The sequence below is a fragment of the Orbicella franksi genome, chromosome 1 (genome assembly GCF_964199315.1).
Source record: "Orbicella franksi chromosome 1, jaOrbFran1.1, whole genome shotgun sequence".
In the NCBI taxonomy this organism is placed as follows: domain Eukaryota; kingdom Metazoa; phylum Cnidaria; class Anthozoa; order Scleractinia; family Merulinidae; genus Orbicella; species Orbicella franksi.
Window position 1 is genome coordinate 43,114,866 of NC_138145.1, and position 17,283 is coordinate 43,132,148.

General features: G+C 37.6%; 2 protein-coding genes across 4 annotated transcripts in view; both read right to left on the reverse strand.

Moving 5' to 3' along the window:
* Positions 1-450: 450 nt before the first annotated feature.
* LOC145481622 (alpha-N-acetylgalactosaminidase-like) lies at positions 451-7,951 on the reverse strand. 3 transcript variants are annotated; one of them, XM_081460153.1, is made up of 14 exons: positions 7,836-7,951; positions 7,619-7,688; positions 6,961-7,042; positions 6,730-6,822; positions 6,197-6,233; positions 5,878-5,942; positions 5,251-5,418; positions 4,356-4,415; positions 4,082-4,183; positions 3,392-3,466; positions 3,105-3,169; positions 2,280-2,331; positions 1,526-1,642; positions 451-591 (listed from the first exon to the last, which is right to left on the reverse strand). In XM_081460153.1, the coding sequence occupies exons 1-14, from the start codon at positions 7,945-7,947 to the stop codon at positions 457-459; spliced, it is 1,233 nt and encodes a 410-aa protein (XP_081316279.1). In that variant the 5' UTR covers positions 7,948-7,951; the 3' UTR covers positions 451-456. The 3 variants fall into 3 exon arrangements, with proteins under 3 accessions (XP_081316279.1, XP_081316272.1, XP_081316264.1); XM_081460146.1 differs by having other exon boundaries at positions 7,619-7,772; XM_081460138.1 differs by having other exon boundaries at positions 7,619-7,951.
* A 437-nt stretch (positions 7,952-8,388) lies between these two features.
* Positions 8,389-17,283, reverse strand: part of LOC145502928 (uncharacterized) — a 20,754-nt gene continuing 11,859 nt past the window's right edge. Inside the window, exons 16-29 of the mRNA XM_081482370.1 lie at positions 17,146-17,215; positions 16,023-16,104; positions 15,646-15,738; positions 15,383-15,419; positions 15,189-15,253; positions 14,837-14,996; positions 14,628-14,686; positions 13,746-13,805; positions 13,055-13,156; positions 12,556-12,630; positions 12,068-12,132; positions 10,975-11,026; positions 10,340-10,456; positions 8,389-9,452 (exon numbers count right to left, since the gene is read on the reverse strand). Coding sequence (XP_081338496.1) covers positions 9,306-9,452; positions 10,340-10,456; positions 10,975-11,026; positions 12,068-12,132; positions 12,556-12,630; positions 13,055-13,156; positions 13,746-13,805; positions 14,628-14,686; positions 14,837-14,996; positions 15,189-15,253; positions 15,383-15,419; positions 15,646-15,738; positions 16,023-16,104; positions 17,146-17,215 — 1,184 coding nt within the window. The 3' untranslated portion in view covers positions 8,389-9,305. The remainder of the gene's footprint in view (positions 9,453-10,339; positions 10,457-10,974; positions 11,027-12,067; positions 12,133-12,555; positions 12,631-13,054; positions 13,157-13,745; positions 13,806-14,627; positions 14,687-14,836; positions 14,997-15,188; positions 15,254-15,382; positions 15,420-15,645; positions 15,739-16,022; positions 16,105-17,145; positions 17,216-17,283) is intronic.

Consider the following 17,283-nt stretch of genomic DNA (forward strand, 5'->3'; position numbering starts at 1 on the left):
CCCCAGACAATTTTGAAATTGAGGGGCTCTGAAATGCTATTTTACATATTCTCTTGGGGTCGGGGATATAATTTTGTATAAGGCCAAAATGCCAAGAATATTAAGGGATTATAAAGACTCTTTTCAATTTTTATCCTTCAGTACTAGCGTAATTGAAAATGTACACCACACCCTGACCCCATGCCTCCTCTCTAGCTATAGCTTTGACTGTCGTGAGACAAGGACAGTCAAGGTTCAGTCACATTCCGAAAAAATGTGTTTTCCCTAACTTACTCTTTACAACTTACACACATATCATTTCTCAAGTAGTAGGCGGCTCTGAAAATTGTCAAAGTAGCTGGTTTTTAAGTCAGGACTGGCACCTGAAACCCTGAAACGCTGATCTTCAGTTACAATGTACACCCTATATAATTCCCTTTTTCAACTGAAATCATTCTTCAATTCACTAAAAGAGACCTAATTGACTGGTGTCAATTTAACCATCACAACTGCCAAGGGTTTGACTTCAGCACTGTAGAACTTGGTAAACTTGCCCAGGTCACTATGAGCAAACAAATCTCTGGCAGAAGCTGTAGCTGACGTCAATCCAACCTGTGGTATTGAAAGAAACAAAACATGAGGTTTAACTGATGTACACCTTCCCAAGTTATTAATCATGCAGGATTATAAAATTAATACAAAACATCTACAATGAGTGTGTTACTTCTCCAAAATGATCAATGATTAAGTAATATGTCATAAAGATATGTCATAAAGATATGTCAAATTTCTCAATAGGAACTAAAACTAAGGGGAAACTGGAGAAATAAAATCATAAAAATCTAGTATGCTAATTGAGATCAGATATCCAAACACTGTCATGGCCTTGATTTCCTTTGTTTAAATTTGATGAATTATTACTGTGTTTGAAAATGGTATTTAAGAGCAGTTTTGTAATCAGTGTGATAAGTATTAATCCAGGATTAGTCCGGGGTATCACTCATACAACTCTGATCTGTACTCAAAAGGCAAAAACTACACTACAGTTGCAACTTGCATGGTTCAGCTCATCCAGTTCTGGCCCTCTCTCTTTCATGCGAGGCAGCTCCCTTGGGAAACGGTGCATTTCTCCATGCATGCTTCAAATGGTGTTCTATATCGTTCTCTTTGGTCTCATTGGTTTATTAGTTTGTCGAGGGTTGTTGCTATTGGTCATTGGTCTATTTTACAATAATTATTACAGTGATCTATAATTTTTGACTCCATTTTCTTCAGAACATTTAAAATTACTACACTGTAGTTGTCGTATCTCCAACTCTGGATAATTTAATTTAATTTTATAACAAAAGTATCAGTGCCTGAGTAAAATATACACGTAATACAGGAATTTTGTATAGGAACACATACACTACAGGTACAAGGGAATGTTACTGACTGACAAGTAAGAAATTTGCAGCAACTTATGATAATGTCAAATGCCACTTAAAATGACCAGGGCTTTCATGCAAGTTCAAAATAATAGTAAAGCTATCAAGTTTATACATACCAATGCAAAATCTGCTTTGATTTCCTCTGGTTCATTGGTATTACGATTAAAAAGTACAACAGCCACACTTCCATCTGATAAGGCACGCGACCAAATTTCCAAACCTTTTTCAGCAAACTACCATACATGTAAATATGAGAAAACATTAAAATTGGTAACTGAGTTTTCATGGCTAAATTGAGTTCCCTGACTGCATATTTCGCACACATTTCTACTACATGTAGCCAATTTAATATCTAAAGGGCAGTGACTATATGTTTATAGTGTGTGGGTGAGGAGTGGGGTAGCAGGGAGAAGTGAGAAGAGAGCCTAGGAACTCAGGGGGTGGGAAGGCAATATTAGGAGAAAATTGCGAAGTACAATAATTTATAACCTTGTAGACTAGAAGGGAGGGTATGACAAGTGAAAATTGAGACCTTCTTTCCCTCACCCAGTCCCCCTGAGGAAAAAAAATTAAACCTGTTTCCTATTGTTTGCCAGGTCAGCTAACGTTTCTAGAGACAGTTTGTTGTGACTGTGCGTCAACTCTTTTGAAAACAATTACCTTGGGTCTAGGGGGATCAATGGTATTGTTGTTTCATTAACTGTAAGTTGTCACAGTTTCAAGGCCTGTTTGTTGCATGCTTAGTTGCTTGCTTTGTTAGAGCCCTTTATAGCCTTTAGCTGTTGTTCATGACAGACTTCTGAGTCTTAATAACCTTACAAACCAGCTCATCTTTTTAAAATAATAGAATAAACCAAATATTATACACACCAGTCTTTGTCCCATTTTGCCAAGCTTGTCCTGACTAACAGCAATTACTTCTCTATAATGAATCAAGCATACAAAAATATGGTTCATCTGTTTTTTGTCCTAAAAAGATGCATATAATGTTCAAACTTTGATGTTTTTAATTAATAGCCTCTGATCTGATGCCAACAGAACATTACTTTATACTAATGGCAATTTGTTAACTAAAGTTATTTTGTAAGAAATCATCAACTCAAGTGACAAAATTTGCACTTTCTCAATGTAGTGAACAAAGTAAACTTTAAGATAACAACAAAGATTATACATGCATGAGGTCATACATCTAATAATTTAAACATCATCATAAGATGTTCAAAAGTATGCAAACTGTTCTTTATTTTGGAATATAGAATAATATTGTGCTTTGTCAAGACTTGCTTTCCTTTTAAACTACATGCACCACCTTGTAAATACCACTCACTGCTGCATTGTGTTTTACCAGAAAATATCCATACCCCTCCCACCGAAGGTTTTTTAGCTTGAAACCCCCCCACCACCACCCCTCAAGAAATTCCATTTTAGTGTCATACTTTCCTTTAAAAAAATTGGGCTCTTGAAACCTCCCTCCCCCTTGGAATTTCATTAACCTTCCTTGGGGTGGGTATGGATATTTTCTGGAAATGCACATTCTAACTTGTGATAGGTCAGTGGTTTGACTTTACTCAAACTTGCCATTGAAAAGACCGGTAGTAAAATGCACATATTAAATAATTTAACTGCAGCACATGATACCTTTCAATACATTTAGCATTTAACAGTTAACTTTGAATTCACTTTAGCAACACATACCTGTTTAGAAGAATATCTCTGGCCTCGGTTGAAATATTTCGTAAATCATTGGACATTATAAGAGGCTAAAACATAGACACACCAAAATCTTGAATGATAATACGAAAGCCCATAAAAAGACTGCCCAGTAACCTCAATGGAGGTCATTTATGAAAAAAACATTACTAAATAAAATTAAACCAGATAATCTTAGCTTCCTCACAGAGCATTAGCTAGGAAGGAGTTGATTAACAGACTGCAATTATTTTATTATTAATCATTTAATGTGACTATTAATATATACTTACTGCAGCTAGGATTGACCAAAGAGCAAACTGGGCTTTAGACTGTTCATAATTCAGCCCAAAGTCACCAACTACAAGCTAAAAGAAAAAGTAAAAGGAACTAAAAAGTAATGAAAATGTTGATAGCAAATGCTATCAGTTGATTATGTAATAACCTACACTTTTTGTTCAGAAGATTTACAACACATATACATGTACCAAAAGTTTTAAATAATTCAGAGCTTGAAAAAAGTGCCGTCCGGTCGTCCAGGACAAGTATATTTTCCCTCGGGGCAAGTAGCTTTTGATTCTCGTTTGATGGGCAAAGGATCAGGCAAGTTGTCTGTCAACATATCATTAAAAGAACAAACTATGTCTTGCCCCCAAGGCAAGCAAAATTTGAGAGATACTTGTCCCAAGGGCATTAGCTGGAATTCAAGTTTTTTTCAAGTCCTGTTATATTAGTCAGGGGCAGATCCAGGATTTTTCTTAGGAGGGGTGCACCACTGAGGAATGGCGTAAACTGACTGGTGAGGTAAATTTCAAAAGCGAATACGAAGAAAGCGCTTCATCTCAGGAGGGGAGGGGGGTGTGCACCCCGTACGCCCTCCCCCTAGATCTGCCCCCACTTATCACTGAAAACAGAAATGCAGGCTGTGGCCTTTAATGGTTACAGTGAAGTCTATTCCAAGGGGTTTTGGATTTGAATCTTACCATATCTGGGTCATTCCAGTGCCCAGGTCCAGCTACCTCTACAAAAGTGTCCTGATTCTGGGCAAAGTGATCCAAAATTCCTAACACACTTTCCCAGGAGTCCTGCAGTTCAAGGCAATCAAGGAGTTTGTAATATTTTATACTATAAACAGACACCGTACCTCTCTAAGTGGACATTGTATCTGTAGATTCCCACTAAGGGGAGATTAATTTACAAAATTATAAATATTAAAATAAAATAACAATATTAATAAATTTGAAATGACTTCCAAACCTGCACATCAATGTAATTTCTCCAGGTGTTGCAAGTTTTTGCAATAGCAGCATAGTCAGGCTGGTATGAAACACAGAGACAACAAATTACTTAATCCTGAACAATTTGGGGGTTGGGAGGGATTGAATAAAAAGCAAGGTTACAATACTGAGTATGATCAATGCTAAACAACCCCTTTAAAATTGCTGCATTTTACTGCCTGCCAGATTTAGAGTTGACTGTTTAAAAATTTGCAGTTCCAGAAAATATCCATACTCCTTCCATGGAGGGGATTGGAATTTCCTGGGGGGTGGGGGGTTCTGTAAGAACAAAAAATTTAAAGAAGAGAGGGGTGGGGAGGTCTTAGGAAAAAATCCCTTCCATAGGGGGGGGTATGGATATTTTCTGGAGCTAAACAATGCATATTATTACCTGTTTGCTTTTAAAATTGACAAGACAGTTAACTAATAAAAAGCATAATAATAATAATTATTATTGTCAGTGGTTTATAAAGTTAAAAAAGTAGTGAACCCACCCCTTGTTTGATTTATTCTATTTAATTTATCTATTTAAACACCAGAGCATCAACTTGTACTCAACCATGTTGAAAACAGACCAGTGACAAAAGCACATGGTCAAACATTGATTGGGCTATTTGACAATTGGCATATTGTCACAGTGTAATGACCCTATGAAACAAGCTTTAGACATTAGAAAACTGAAAGTTACCAGGGATGTTATTTCACAAAATTTTATCATGTTAATGATCAGTCAATTGTAGACAGTGACATGGTATAGAATTATAGAGTGCAGGGTGTTACATACGAAATTCTCCCAAAGATAATAATTATAGAAATGTTATAAAAGAAAGTAGGGAGATTTTTTATGTTGGGCATAGAACACAACAGCGCAATACCTTTAATCCCAATTTGGCTTGGTAATCAGGCCATTCGCAGCTCAGTAATATTTGTCGTCCTGTTGCATTAAGAGCTTGTGAGAACTTGGGGTAACCAACATCAAATGTAAAAGGGTTTGAGAAACAACCATCAACCTTGAGGTAATCTACTTCCCAACTAGCAAATGTCTGTAAGTAAGTAATAAATACAATGATTATGAATATTATAATTATGATTGCCCAGTAGACAAACTGAAGGCCTCTAAATGTAGTGCAGTGGTGAGACCACTTAACGGCCACCAATGTGGCCCATGTACCAATCCTGAACCCAGGGTCTTACAAGTAAGTAGGTTGAGTTTGTTGTTAGTTCTTGTACTTGCTCTTGGTGTTTTTCTTTACATCCTCTCCTCGTTTTCCCCAAAAACCAACACTCCAAATTCTACGTATTTTCACTGAGATACAAAAACACTTCATAACAAGTTTTTTAATAGCTCTTTGGAATTTTGTGGGTAAAAAGGAGGGGGTGTGGGGGTGGCCTGTTAATGAAGACAGGGCAAAAGACCTGTCCATGTTTGCATGCTGGCAAGGTGGGGGGGGGGGGGGGAGGGTGGTGGAGGGTCAAGTTAACCATTTCAATAAATTTGTTACCTTTGCATCCTGTTCAATGTGTTGAATACTTCCTGGATAACCAGCACATGTAAAGAAGCCATAATCTGGTGAACATGTAGACAGACAAAGTGAAAAAGGGCAATAAATAATATTATTAGTAATTTTAGGACTACAATGCATGAAAGCATGTCTGATCACATTCTTGTAAATTAGACTCTTGTCAAATTAGTAAATTGGTCTCATATCTTTCTCAATTCAAGAAGGAATTGCAACCAAACTGTTCAATTATGTGTAAAACTTGGATGGCATCCTCAAAACCCAACAAGATAGTAAACCAAATAATGCAACTGACACATACCAGCATACATTCCAAGTTTCAATCCCTTGCTATGTAACTATGTCAGAAGCAAAGTGAAACATTTTCTCAGTAAAATCTTACAAAGCTTGTAAATGTACCCTCTCACAATGCTTGATTATAAGCAGTTATATAGGAGTGTTAAAATAAAATACAAAAAAATATATATATAGGAGTGTTAATAGCCATACTGTATTTAAATCAACTGATTTAATTTGTTAATTTACATTTACTTATTTTAGTCTCTAATGATACTTGTGTTTCATACAACATGAGCTTATCCCAGTTTTTCTACTCTCCCTGGATGGGATCCTAATCCATCGCCCACAGCATTATTAAACATGGATGGTACCCTTATGCACCTGACCATGGGTGGAGAGAGGCACTGTGAGACTCAGAGTGAAGTGTCTTGTCTAAGCACAACACAATTAACCCAGCCAGGACTAGAACCCAGACTGCTCAATCCGGAGTCTAGCAAGCAACCCATGAGGCCACTGCACCTTCCAAATTTACTTCCTAAAAAATAAAATTCTCACATAGTCTGCTAAGGCCTTTATTCCACTTGGAAATCGTGTACTGTTAGGCTGAAGATTACCAGAAGGGTCTCGATCCTTATTAGACCAGCAATCCTAGAATACAGAAAATTAATGCAAAGAAAAAGTAGTAATTAAAAATTTGGAAAATTAGAAAAGGGTCTCCTATGTGAGGCATCTACTTTATGACCATAGACCAAACAACACTAAATTTCTGGAGGCCATGGAACTTACATCAATGCTGACATATTTGTACCCAGCGTCTCGATAACCATCCTCTGCAAGACGGTCGGCCATCTGCATAATCAGCCGTTCACTGTTGACAGACAAGACTCTTTCAGCGGCATCTACTAAGTTCTGAAAATTTCAATACTGCATTCATGTACCCATATATACTGCTTCCCACATTTTGTTCATTATTATTTACTAAATGCATATTGGGTGTAACCTGAATTGAGGGTGTGTGGTAAACCCTGTTTTATTTCCAGCCTCTGACCTTACGGGGAGGGTAGTCAAGCCCATGAGTATCTTGTCCACAAGACATCAATAAGATGCGTTATTCTGCATAATAAATCCATCTACATTATCGCCATCATCAATCAAACTAACACGGGTTAAAGAGCAAGAAAACCACTGGAGCTTTCATCCACTTTGACCTTGAATTAAGGTAGTAAGTTATGTTGTCCCTAGCAACCATCTCCAAAGAAAAGTTATGCAACAAAGAAACAATTTATATCCTCTTAATCTAGCGCAAGTCTCTATGCGTAGTGTGTAAAATAAACAAAATTGACCGACAGGAAGCGAAAATTCGCTGCATGATCTGCCCTTTTCTTCTATTTTGTTTCCGTGACCCAGACCGACCTTCAAAAGAGTATAAGCTTATGAGACTCACCTAATGCAGTTATTCGGATCTTTATTGCAATCGATATTGCATCGAAATCTCTCCCAGTCCATCCAGCCCACTTGCCGCAAAACGGAGATAATATTTAAAGAATATCTTGTAAGCTCAATGCCGCTTGCAAAAACCTTGAGACTGTTGCTACAAGCTAAGTGGCAAATTAGCACATTCCATGCTAAAATTAATCGTGAATTCAATAAATAAGACTTACTTGGTGGTGTCAGAGCTAGACCATTATCCAAACCAATAACAAGATCGTTGTGAGAAAATCCAACATTGAGAAGGAGAAATACTACCACAACATGCAACCAACGATCCGCCATTTTTTCAGTCACAAGTCAATGTGTCCCTCACAGGATACCCAGCCTGCGTTTTCCTCTCTCCGCACGGGATTAATTAGAGAGAGAAGTAGAGATGTTGTACAGTGAACTGAAGCGATGACACACGGCTGAATTCTCTACTTTGGAATCATAATTTATTATAGGACTAAGACGACTGAACGGGCGAATAACAGGACTGATTCATTGACGGTATTTTTTCAATTACACGCTTCTTCTTAATTAATGGTACAAACTTCTAATGAAACTGGTGCTCTTTTGTCTGCGGTTTTGACTTGAGAAAGGCAACTACAATTGCTTTGACCAAACGTTAATATCACTTGGCCTGTTCTATCTTTTCCACTTTCGTTCCTTTAGGTCCCACTCTAAAGGGACGGACCAGTATTTTTTGAAGGAAGGAGGCAGAGGGGGAGGGGGGGGGGGGGGTGTGGTTGGAAGAGTTGGGAAATTTTCTTTTATGTTGTACATGTTTTTGGGGGAGTGGGACAGGGGAAGGGGGCAAAATTCTTGCTTGTGCAAGAATTTTTTTAAAAATAAATCACAGGACTTAGTTTTGAGTAGTAAGCACTTATGAAATAACACCCAAACTGCGGTGATAAACATGTTTATCACTGCAGTTTGCGTGTTATTTTTTATCAAGCTATGATGGCCATAGAAAAAGAGTAAGCACTTAATCAATTTTTCCCCCATGGCTCCCCTTGAATGATTTTTTCAGCAGTTTTGGTTGTGCGGGATTTTTTTTTTTAGGAAAATGCCCAACACCCACCCCCCAACCCCCCTCAAAATAATAATGCTGCATCCCTAAGAGAAAATATCTATTTTACTTGTTACATAGAAACACAACTCAAACAGCTTTGAATGAAGGCAAATTTATTGAATTACTGATGAAACTGATGTTACAAAAACTAGACTTGTTCAGATTGTTTCTATTAATGGCAAAATACACAATTTTCATTCTCACCACTCACATGTATTTCAATAAAAAAATCCATTGTTTTCACTCTACTGAAATACCAGCCTAAATGTTTTCAGTATGCCACCCAAATACTGTGTAATCGACAAATTTCAAAATAATTATAAATTATTAAATTACGTTTGGAAAAACGGATTTTTGCTCTTTGACACTGAGTGTCATAATAGCAGTAAGGTTTAGATCAGCACAATCTTATTTTGGAATTACGATTAATATCTGCATTTTGTGAAATATGACCTACTTGAGTTAGAAAATATGGCGTGACCCTTGATTCTCAAAACTGGTACATGTAACATAATACTATGAACTTCAGTTACAGAGACATTTTGAAGCCATACATAATCTCTTTTTTTCAGCTGACATCTGGAAGCTAATAAAAGGAATCTTTGACTGGTGTCAATTTAACCATTATGACCCCCGAGGGGTTGACTTCGGCACTGTAGAACTTAGTAAACTTGCCCAGGTCAGTGTGAGTAAACAAGTCTCTGACAAAGGCTGTAGCTGACGTCAATCCAACCTGTGGCATCGAAGGAAACAATTAGTTAAAGATTTTATTGTTTGAGTGTCTGAAATATCACTCTATATACCATTTAGTTAAACAGATGTGAACCAACCAAAGTTGATAACCTTGAAAATGTTCATGTACCGGCGCAGGTAGATACATGCTTTATGAATTCATATGAAATAATAAAGAATGCGAGGATCCAAAATGCATGCCAGAACAAATGACATTCAAGAGCAGTTTTCTATTTAGTGTGAAAGCAATGCAGGGTTGATTGGTTCTCCTTTCACTACATTCTAACTGTACAACTCTTAAGTACCTAACCAATCAGATACAAAAGCGTAGCCAGTTGCAACTTGTATGGTTTGGTTAGCGCAGTTTTGGCCCTTTCTCTGTCACACAATGCAATGCTATGCAAGAGCAATACTTTGCTCTCGGGAGAGAGTATATTACTCTATAGTATTTGCTGTAGCTGGAAGGTAATTGAGATTGTGATTGGTTATGAAAGCCGCTTAATGCTAACCCAGCATTAAAAGTTAACCAAAGCACCAATTTCTCTTGCATCATTTTTTTAAACTTCTCATATTTTGTGTAGTTTTAGATTATTCAAACTCAAAACTAAAGGACAAACAATATAAACAGAAAAACCTGACCGAAAAATTGTGACCTATGATGACCCAGGTTGTTCGAATGAGTGCAAATTTCTTTCAAAAGGCTTTCAAACGGCTTCTAAACGGAATTCCGTTCGAAAACGGAAAGCCGATAAAGCATGTTTTCGCGTGAAAGGTCACAATTACATTAAACTGAAATCTCACTAATCCTGGGTTAGCTTAATCGGGATTTGAACAACCCGTCCCAGGATTGCAAGTTCAATTAGTTAGCTCAGTTAATTATATACATACCAGTTTAAAATCTGCTTTGATTTCAACAGGTTCTCTTGTATTACCATTAAACAGAACAACAGCTACACTTCCATTTGACAAGGGACGTGACCAAACTTCCAAACCGTTTTCATTAGACTACAATACAGGAATAGATTTAAAGCAGAATTGGTAATAGTTCAATATTAAGGTTTGAACTTAGTTCAATAGAGAAAAGAATTTCATAGCTGATTGTACCTAATAACTATTATTCATGGCTAGGAATTCCAGGGGGTACTTCTTATAATGGGCTATATAGGTATGTGCAGTGCCAGAAGGTAATCTAATGGTTTTTGAGGAGTTTTGGTCTGAAAAAGGGTATAGAGATTTACCATTTTGGTCTGAAATGGGGTACAGGTCCTAAGGTTCAGGACTCAAATTCCCCGGCTCCCAAAAATGCTGGGAAGTAACCCCCACCCTCCCTCCTTTCTCCCTCCCTTTGCCCAGACATTTTCAAACAAAGTTTGATGTGATTTTGCATTGACCAAATGAATGTTAAAAACCAACATGTTGGATATATTAGGGGAGAGTATTGCTCTTTTATTGTCACAGTTTCTGAGGCCCTCCTTGTTGCATGATTAGCTGCCATAAGACTCAGGAATAATTATTATACACACCACTCTTCGTCCCATTTTGGCAAGCTTGTCCTGACTAACAGCAATTACTTCTCTAGGATGAAAAAAATGCAGATTTAAGTAATGAAAATTATGTCATCAGGATGTTTTATTTTTTTAGGTTGTAATAAAAAATGCATAAATCAGCTGACTGTTGTTAATTAAAAGGTTCTTATACCAACGGAACATTACTTACTATTAATTTAAGTTATTTGTGGGAATCAAGAGATAAAAATCTGCAACTTTGCTGTGACTGCATGTGTTGTAAAGATAACAGCAAAGATTATGCATGAAGTTGTACATCTTACTTGTTGATAATTATTTTAATAGCTCAAAATACAAACAATCGTACTTATTAGTTGACTTTTCTGGAACACAGATCTGAATAATATTGTGCTTGGTGCAAACCTGCCTCAATTTAAACATGGCCACCCTGTTATAATTACAGTGCACTTATAACTCGAACTGGCCCACCTAGAAAACTAACCAATCAAAACATCAACCAAAAACAATGGACTGGTAGCTTTCTCGTGTCAGAAAGTAATAAGGGTCTGTTTGACATGGATACATAAATACTGTTGACTCCTATGTGTTATAGACCTTCTAACAGATTCAGTCCTACAGACTGCAAATCACCGTAACTATCATTATAAATCTCACTCGAAAAATTTAGCTCCAAAACTCATTTTGCCACAGACAACTAAACCGAAACCTTTGAAAAGTGTACAAAATTTAAGATTGAAACTAACCAATCAACAAATGGCAAAGTTTCCTGAGAGGTTTGCAATGCTTCACACTTTGTTGGGTTTTCAATTTTGTTAAGAACTATTGTTCGTGTTCTTCAATGTTATTGGTTTATTTATGAAAAAGATCACTATGACCTTTCCTTTTCAGGTAATATTCTGATTGGTCAACTCTCTTTCAAGTGGCCCGGTTCACGTAGTCGCACTGTAATATCACCACATTTTTAGCAGTAGCTCATCAGTGGTTCAACTTTACAGAAGGTTGCCATTAGAAACTAAACCTTCTAAACACAATCAACAGCAAAGAACACATGATGGCTTTTGATATGTGTACTTAGTATATTGACAAATACCTGTTCAGAAGAATGTCTCTGGCCTCAGTTGAAATATCTCGCAAATCATTGGACATTGTAAGAGGCTATAATATAAAAACAAACCAAAATCTTGCATTGTTACAGCTGCCTAAAGCCTGCCGGGGAACAATGAGACTTAAAGCAAGCAATCAATCAAATAGATTATAACAGGTGAGGCAACACTCATGAAAAAATTATGACTGAGGCAATGTCCACAGTTAAATTCTATTCCTAGGCATTTTATTTAGGGTGTTTACGATGGAACTCAGATTTTTTTTCCGAGTTGATGTCATTTCTACAAGAACAACAAAAATGACAAAACTGACTAAGACAAGTGCCTTGGTTTGCCTGTACCTGCAGCTATACAGTCCTGGAGTAAGCCATCTAAATAAACTTACACTAAGTCATCATAACTCCCTCAAAAGCATTCATTTGATTGTTTTTGTAACTAGATTTCTTTTTACAAGATGAATAAAAACTATACTTACTGCAGCTAGGATTGACCAAAGAGCAAACTGGGCTTTCGACTCTTCGTAGCTCAGCCCAAAATCACCAACTACAAGCTGAAGAATTAGCATGGTCCACGTCACTCTTTGATGTTATTAATAATTAACTGGTACCTATCTCTACCTACAGTAAATCCAAATGGTTTAAGTACATGTAAGGGGTGGGGTTAGGGCAGAACTCCCATGTGAAAGGGCCAGGGATGTTTGTTGGACAAGTTGAATTACACCCCTAATATCTGGGCATTAGGCTCAAACTTTATAATTTTGACTTCTAGAAGAATACATTTTAATGAAAACAGACAGACAGAAATGGACTAGAATGATTTAAATGAAAATGGTGAGCACAATTTCATTGAATACATGTATGTTCTCCAAATGGATTCCAAAAGTAGTCAACCAGGCATGCTACAGAAACCAGAATAAGGTTTAGCTGGGCTTTTTTTTTTCCTGTGAGAAAGACCTACTAACATCACAGGCTTACCTGATCTGGATCATTCCATTGCCCAGGTCCTGCTACTGCTGTGAATGTGTCCTGATTCTGGGCAAAGTGTTCCACAATTCCTAACACACTTTCCCAGGAGTCCTGCAGTTGATCAAGGCAATCAAGGAGTTCATGTTAAATAATTATATTTAGGCATTAACAGCACCATAAGCATGCTTTGTTCTGTTATGTACAGGCCTGGGGCATATTTGGGGAGAAGGCAGGGGCAGGGGCAAGGGAGCTACTGTTCCCCCATTTTGTATTTTTCTAAAACAAATTGACCAACCCTCTTCAGAGTGAAGTATTTTATTCGGTTTCAGTGGTGGTGATGGGGGAGGTGGGGAGGTCTTGTGCTCTGCCACAATTCCTTTGGCCCCCTGCATCTGAATTTTCTGGATCTGCCCCTGATAAAGCAAACAAAGAAAAAGTAACAGCAGGAGAGAAGTGGAGAGACAAAACTAAATAGAGGGAATACAGTCAAATCCCTGCCTATGTACATGACTGTTGACAGAATATTCTCATAAACTGACAGTGTCTCATGGTTCTAGTCACACATAAACACTAAATATTATTTAATCTGCCAGACAGTGTATACAACCAAACACCTGTCTGGTCCAAAGAGTGTCTGCTACATAATAGGTTTCACTGAGCATTAACCTTTAAAATAAGTACAAATAAATAAACACCAAACCTGTAAATCAAGGTAGTTTCTCCAGGTGTTGCAAGTTTTTGCAATAGCAGGATAGTCAGGCTGAAACAAGATAGAGAGACAATAATTACATTTTTTCAAAAATTATTTTCCTTGGAAGACAGCTGAGATCAATACAAATTATATAAAAATGGGTATGGGTTGATAATTATATTTACTGTAGTATGGTTGACATTACTTAGGGTGAAGACTGGAGCCAATTTCTGAACTTAGTTGTCCACCAGGCAAGCTGTGACTATGATGTACGAACAAAGTCATTCTCAGTAGCCTCCAAAACTTCTTATCAGTATGATCAAATTAATGTTTATTTACATGAATTTAACAATAAATTAAACATCAACTTTTGCCAAAAAGGCAAAGGAATGGGGATCAGCACACTAGTTTTCGAGATAAGGCTCATTGAAGACCATGCATTTTTAGAAGCTTTAAATTTATTTTTAATTAGGACAATCTTAGCTTACAACTACTAGCAATAAAGGAAGCTACCTGTACATCTAGTGAAATTTAGATCACATAAACAAATTAATCAGACAAGTTTAACACATTCCGCCCTATACTTGCTTATATTTCACTCTTAGTACGCGCACTTGATGCATTACATGGCGTGCCATTGTGACATGAATTACGTGCAAAGTAAGGATGTACATAAACAATGGGCATGAACATCCTAAATAATAAATTAATGCAATAATATCATCTTAAATTTCTTCAAACATAATGTCTCAGAAAACTTTACTTGCCCATCAGGCAAGCAAATTCTCCTAAAGTTAAAGCAGAAATGTAATGAAGTACAGTAAGGCCATTTTTGATGATCATCATGAAAGGCAACATCTGAAGAAAACAATGGCAGTGTTGCTACAATACCTTTAAACCCCTTTTCGTTTGGTAAAGAGGCCATTCACAGCTTAGTAAGATTGGTCTTCCTGTAGCATTGAGAGAATCTGAGAACTTGGGGTAACCGATATCAAATGTAGACGGGTTTGCGTAACAGCCATCAACCTTTAGGTAATCCACCCCCCAGCCAGCAAATGTCTGTAAGTAATAGATACATCATTATTTTTATACCTTCATACCCCTTCTGGTCTGGTAATCAGGCCATTCACAGCTCAGTAATATTGGTCTTCCTGTGGCATTAAGAGCTTGTGAGAACTTGGGATAACCGACATCAAATGTAGCTGGTTTTGAGTGACAGCCATCAACCTTTAGATAATCCACCCCCCAACCAGCAAATGTCTGTAAGTAATAGATATATAATTAATTAAATTATTAAGAGTAGCTGATCTGTATACAGTTGACTACAGTGGCAAGTGGAATTGACACCTTTATACATTTAGTTACTAGATTGAATTGAAATGCTCACGGGACAGGAGGCAGGAGGGGGGGTGAGGGAAAGGGCCTTGTTGCTTTCCACCAATATTGTAATACCTTTGCATCTTGCTCCATGTGATCAATACTTCCTGGATAACCAGCGCATGTGTGGGTGCCATAATCTGGTGGACAGACAAAGTTGAAGAGTGTATGTATTAGTGAAGACTATAAGGCATGAAAGCATGCCTGATTATATTCTTACCAAAATAGAGACTTAGTCAGGCATTTGTCTTTGCCAAACTGACACATACCAGCATACATTCCAAGTTTCAGTCCCCTGCTATGTAACTGTCAGAAAAGGAGCAAAATGAAACATTTTTTCAGAATAACATTATTAAACTTTCAACTGTTCACAAGGTTTAAATTAAAATGTACTAAGCATTTATAAAAAGAATACATGTAAGGTTTTAGACTGTATTTCAATCCTTTGTTCATTATATTTTTCCATTTGCTTTTAATTTGTTCACAGCTTATTTGAATCCCTAACTTCACCAGAAAGACCTAAAAATCTCACATAGTCTGCTAAGGCCTTCATCCCATTTGGAAATCGTGTACTGTTAGGCTGAAGATTACCAGAAGGGTCTCGGTCCTTATTGGACCAGCAATCCTGAAATACAAAAAATAATGCAAAGTGTAAACAGTATAATTTTGAAAATTAAGAAAGGTGTCTCCTTTTCCATAGCTTCACCGTCAAAACAAAAGCACTCGCTTGCAAAATCCTGCCAGCACTCGACAAATCATCAACCCTCTTGTAGCTTCACCACTCACAGTTATAGCTTCACACCTTCACTGCCAAAACCAAAGCACATGCTATCAAAATCTCCTTTAGGAGGTATTATCCTTAAGACTGTAGAACAAACAACACTAATTTCTGGAGGCCAGGGAACTTACATCAATGCTGACATATGTATACCCAGCGTCTCGATAACCATCCTCTGCAAGACGGTCAGCCATCTGCATAATCAGCCGTTCACTGTTGACAGACAAGACTCTTTCAGCCCAAAAGAGTGATTGTTTCGTTCTCGATATGTATATAAGAGGCTTTGAACTAGCCCCCAGAGGACAACATGCAACATATATAATAAGGGCAATTTCCTGAATGGCTGGGTGGGGTGAGTGGTAGACCATAAGTCCTATTTTGTCTCTGGTTACTTAACCTAACAGGAATAGAGAGGTCCAAGGAGATGTGCTATTCTGTATTCAGTCTACATGATTGGGCACCAAGCAAATTGACAGGCTGTGAGAATGATTTTGTGTGCCTGATTTTACCATCTTTAGAAAATGTTTTCTTTTTTAAGAAGTTTTGTTCAAGACAATTTGCCTTCCTGCTGAAAACCTTAAGCAATGAAATTTTAATCCCCATGATTAAACAAAATAATATCTCTTGATGGGCTTAAGACCACGGAAACCAGACTTGAGCTTAGACGTGATTCCCATTTTGACCTTGAAATGAGGGGGGGGGGGGGGGGGGAGGGGGGGAAGAGAGAGAGACTCCTATGTGAAAAAATAAGGACTGGTTGGCAGAATATTTTAATAAAACTCCTAAAAGAGACAACCAGGGCATGGCTTGAGCTTAATTTGACCCCTGCGTGGTACCACTTTGAAATGGGTGGACAGCATCTTTTATTACTTTTGTTGAATGGAACCCTAATTTAGCTAAAAGATACCTTGATGGCTAAAAGTAGTGGTGTTTCATTGTGAACACCCTTGATGAGACCAGAATCAGTGATTTACACCCCTTAACATTCCCGACCTTTTCACGTGGGAGTTTCCCTCTTCCCCTCTCCCTCCGCCCTCCTCCCTCCTCCCCCTCCCCCTCCCCCTGGGTTGCCTCTATAACCATCACCAAAGAAAAGGTCAGAACAGCAACGTATATTTTCGCCATCACACACCTCTAAACGTAGGGATAAACAAACTTCATCTGCACAAAAATTCCTTCAGCTCTCTGCTTTAGTCAAATGATTTTCGTGACCCAGACCCGATCTTCCAAAAACATCTTCAGTCTTTGACTTACCTGACACAGTTATTCGGATCTTTATTGCAATCAATATTGCATCGAAATCTCTCCCAGGCCATCCAGCCCACTATATAATTGCCACAAACAAAAACATTAATTAATATTACAAAACACTGTAGGAATATCTTGTGCCGT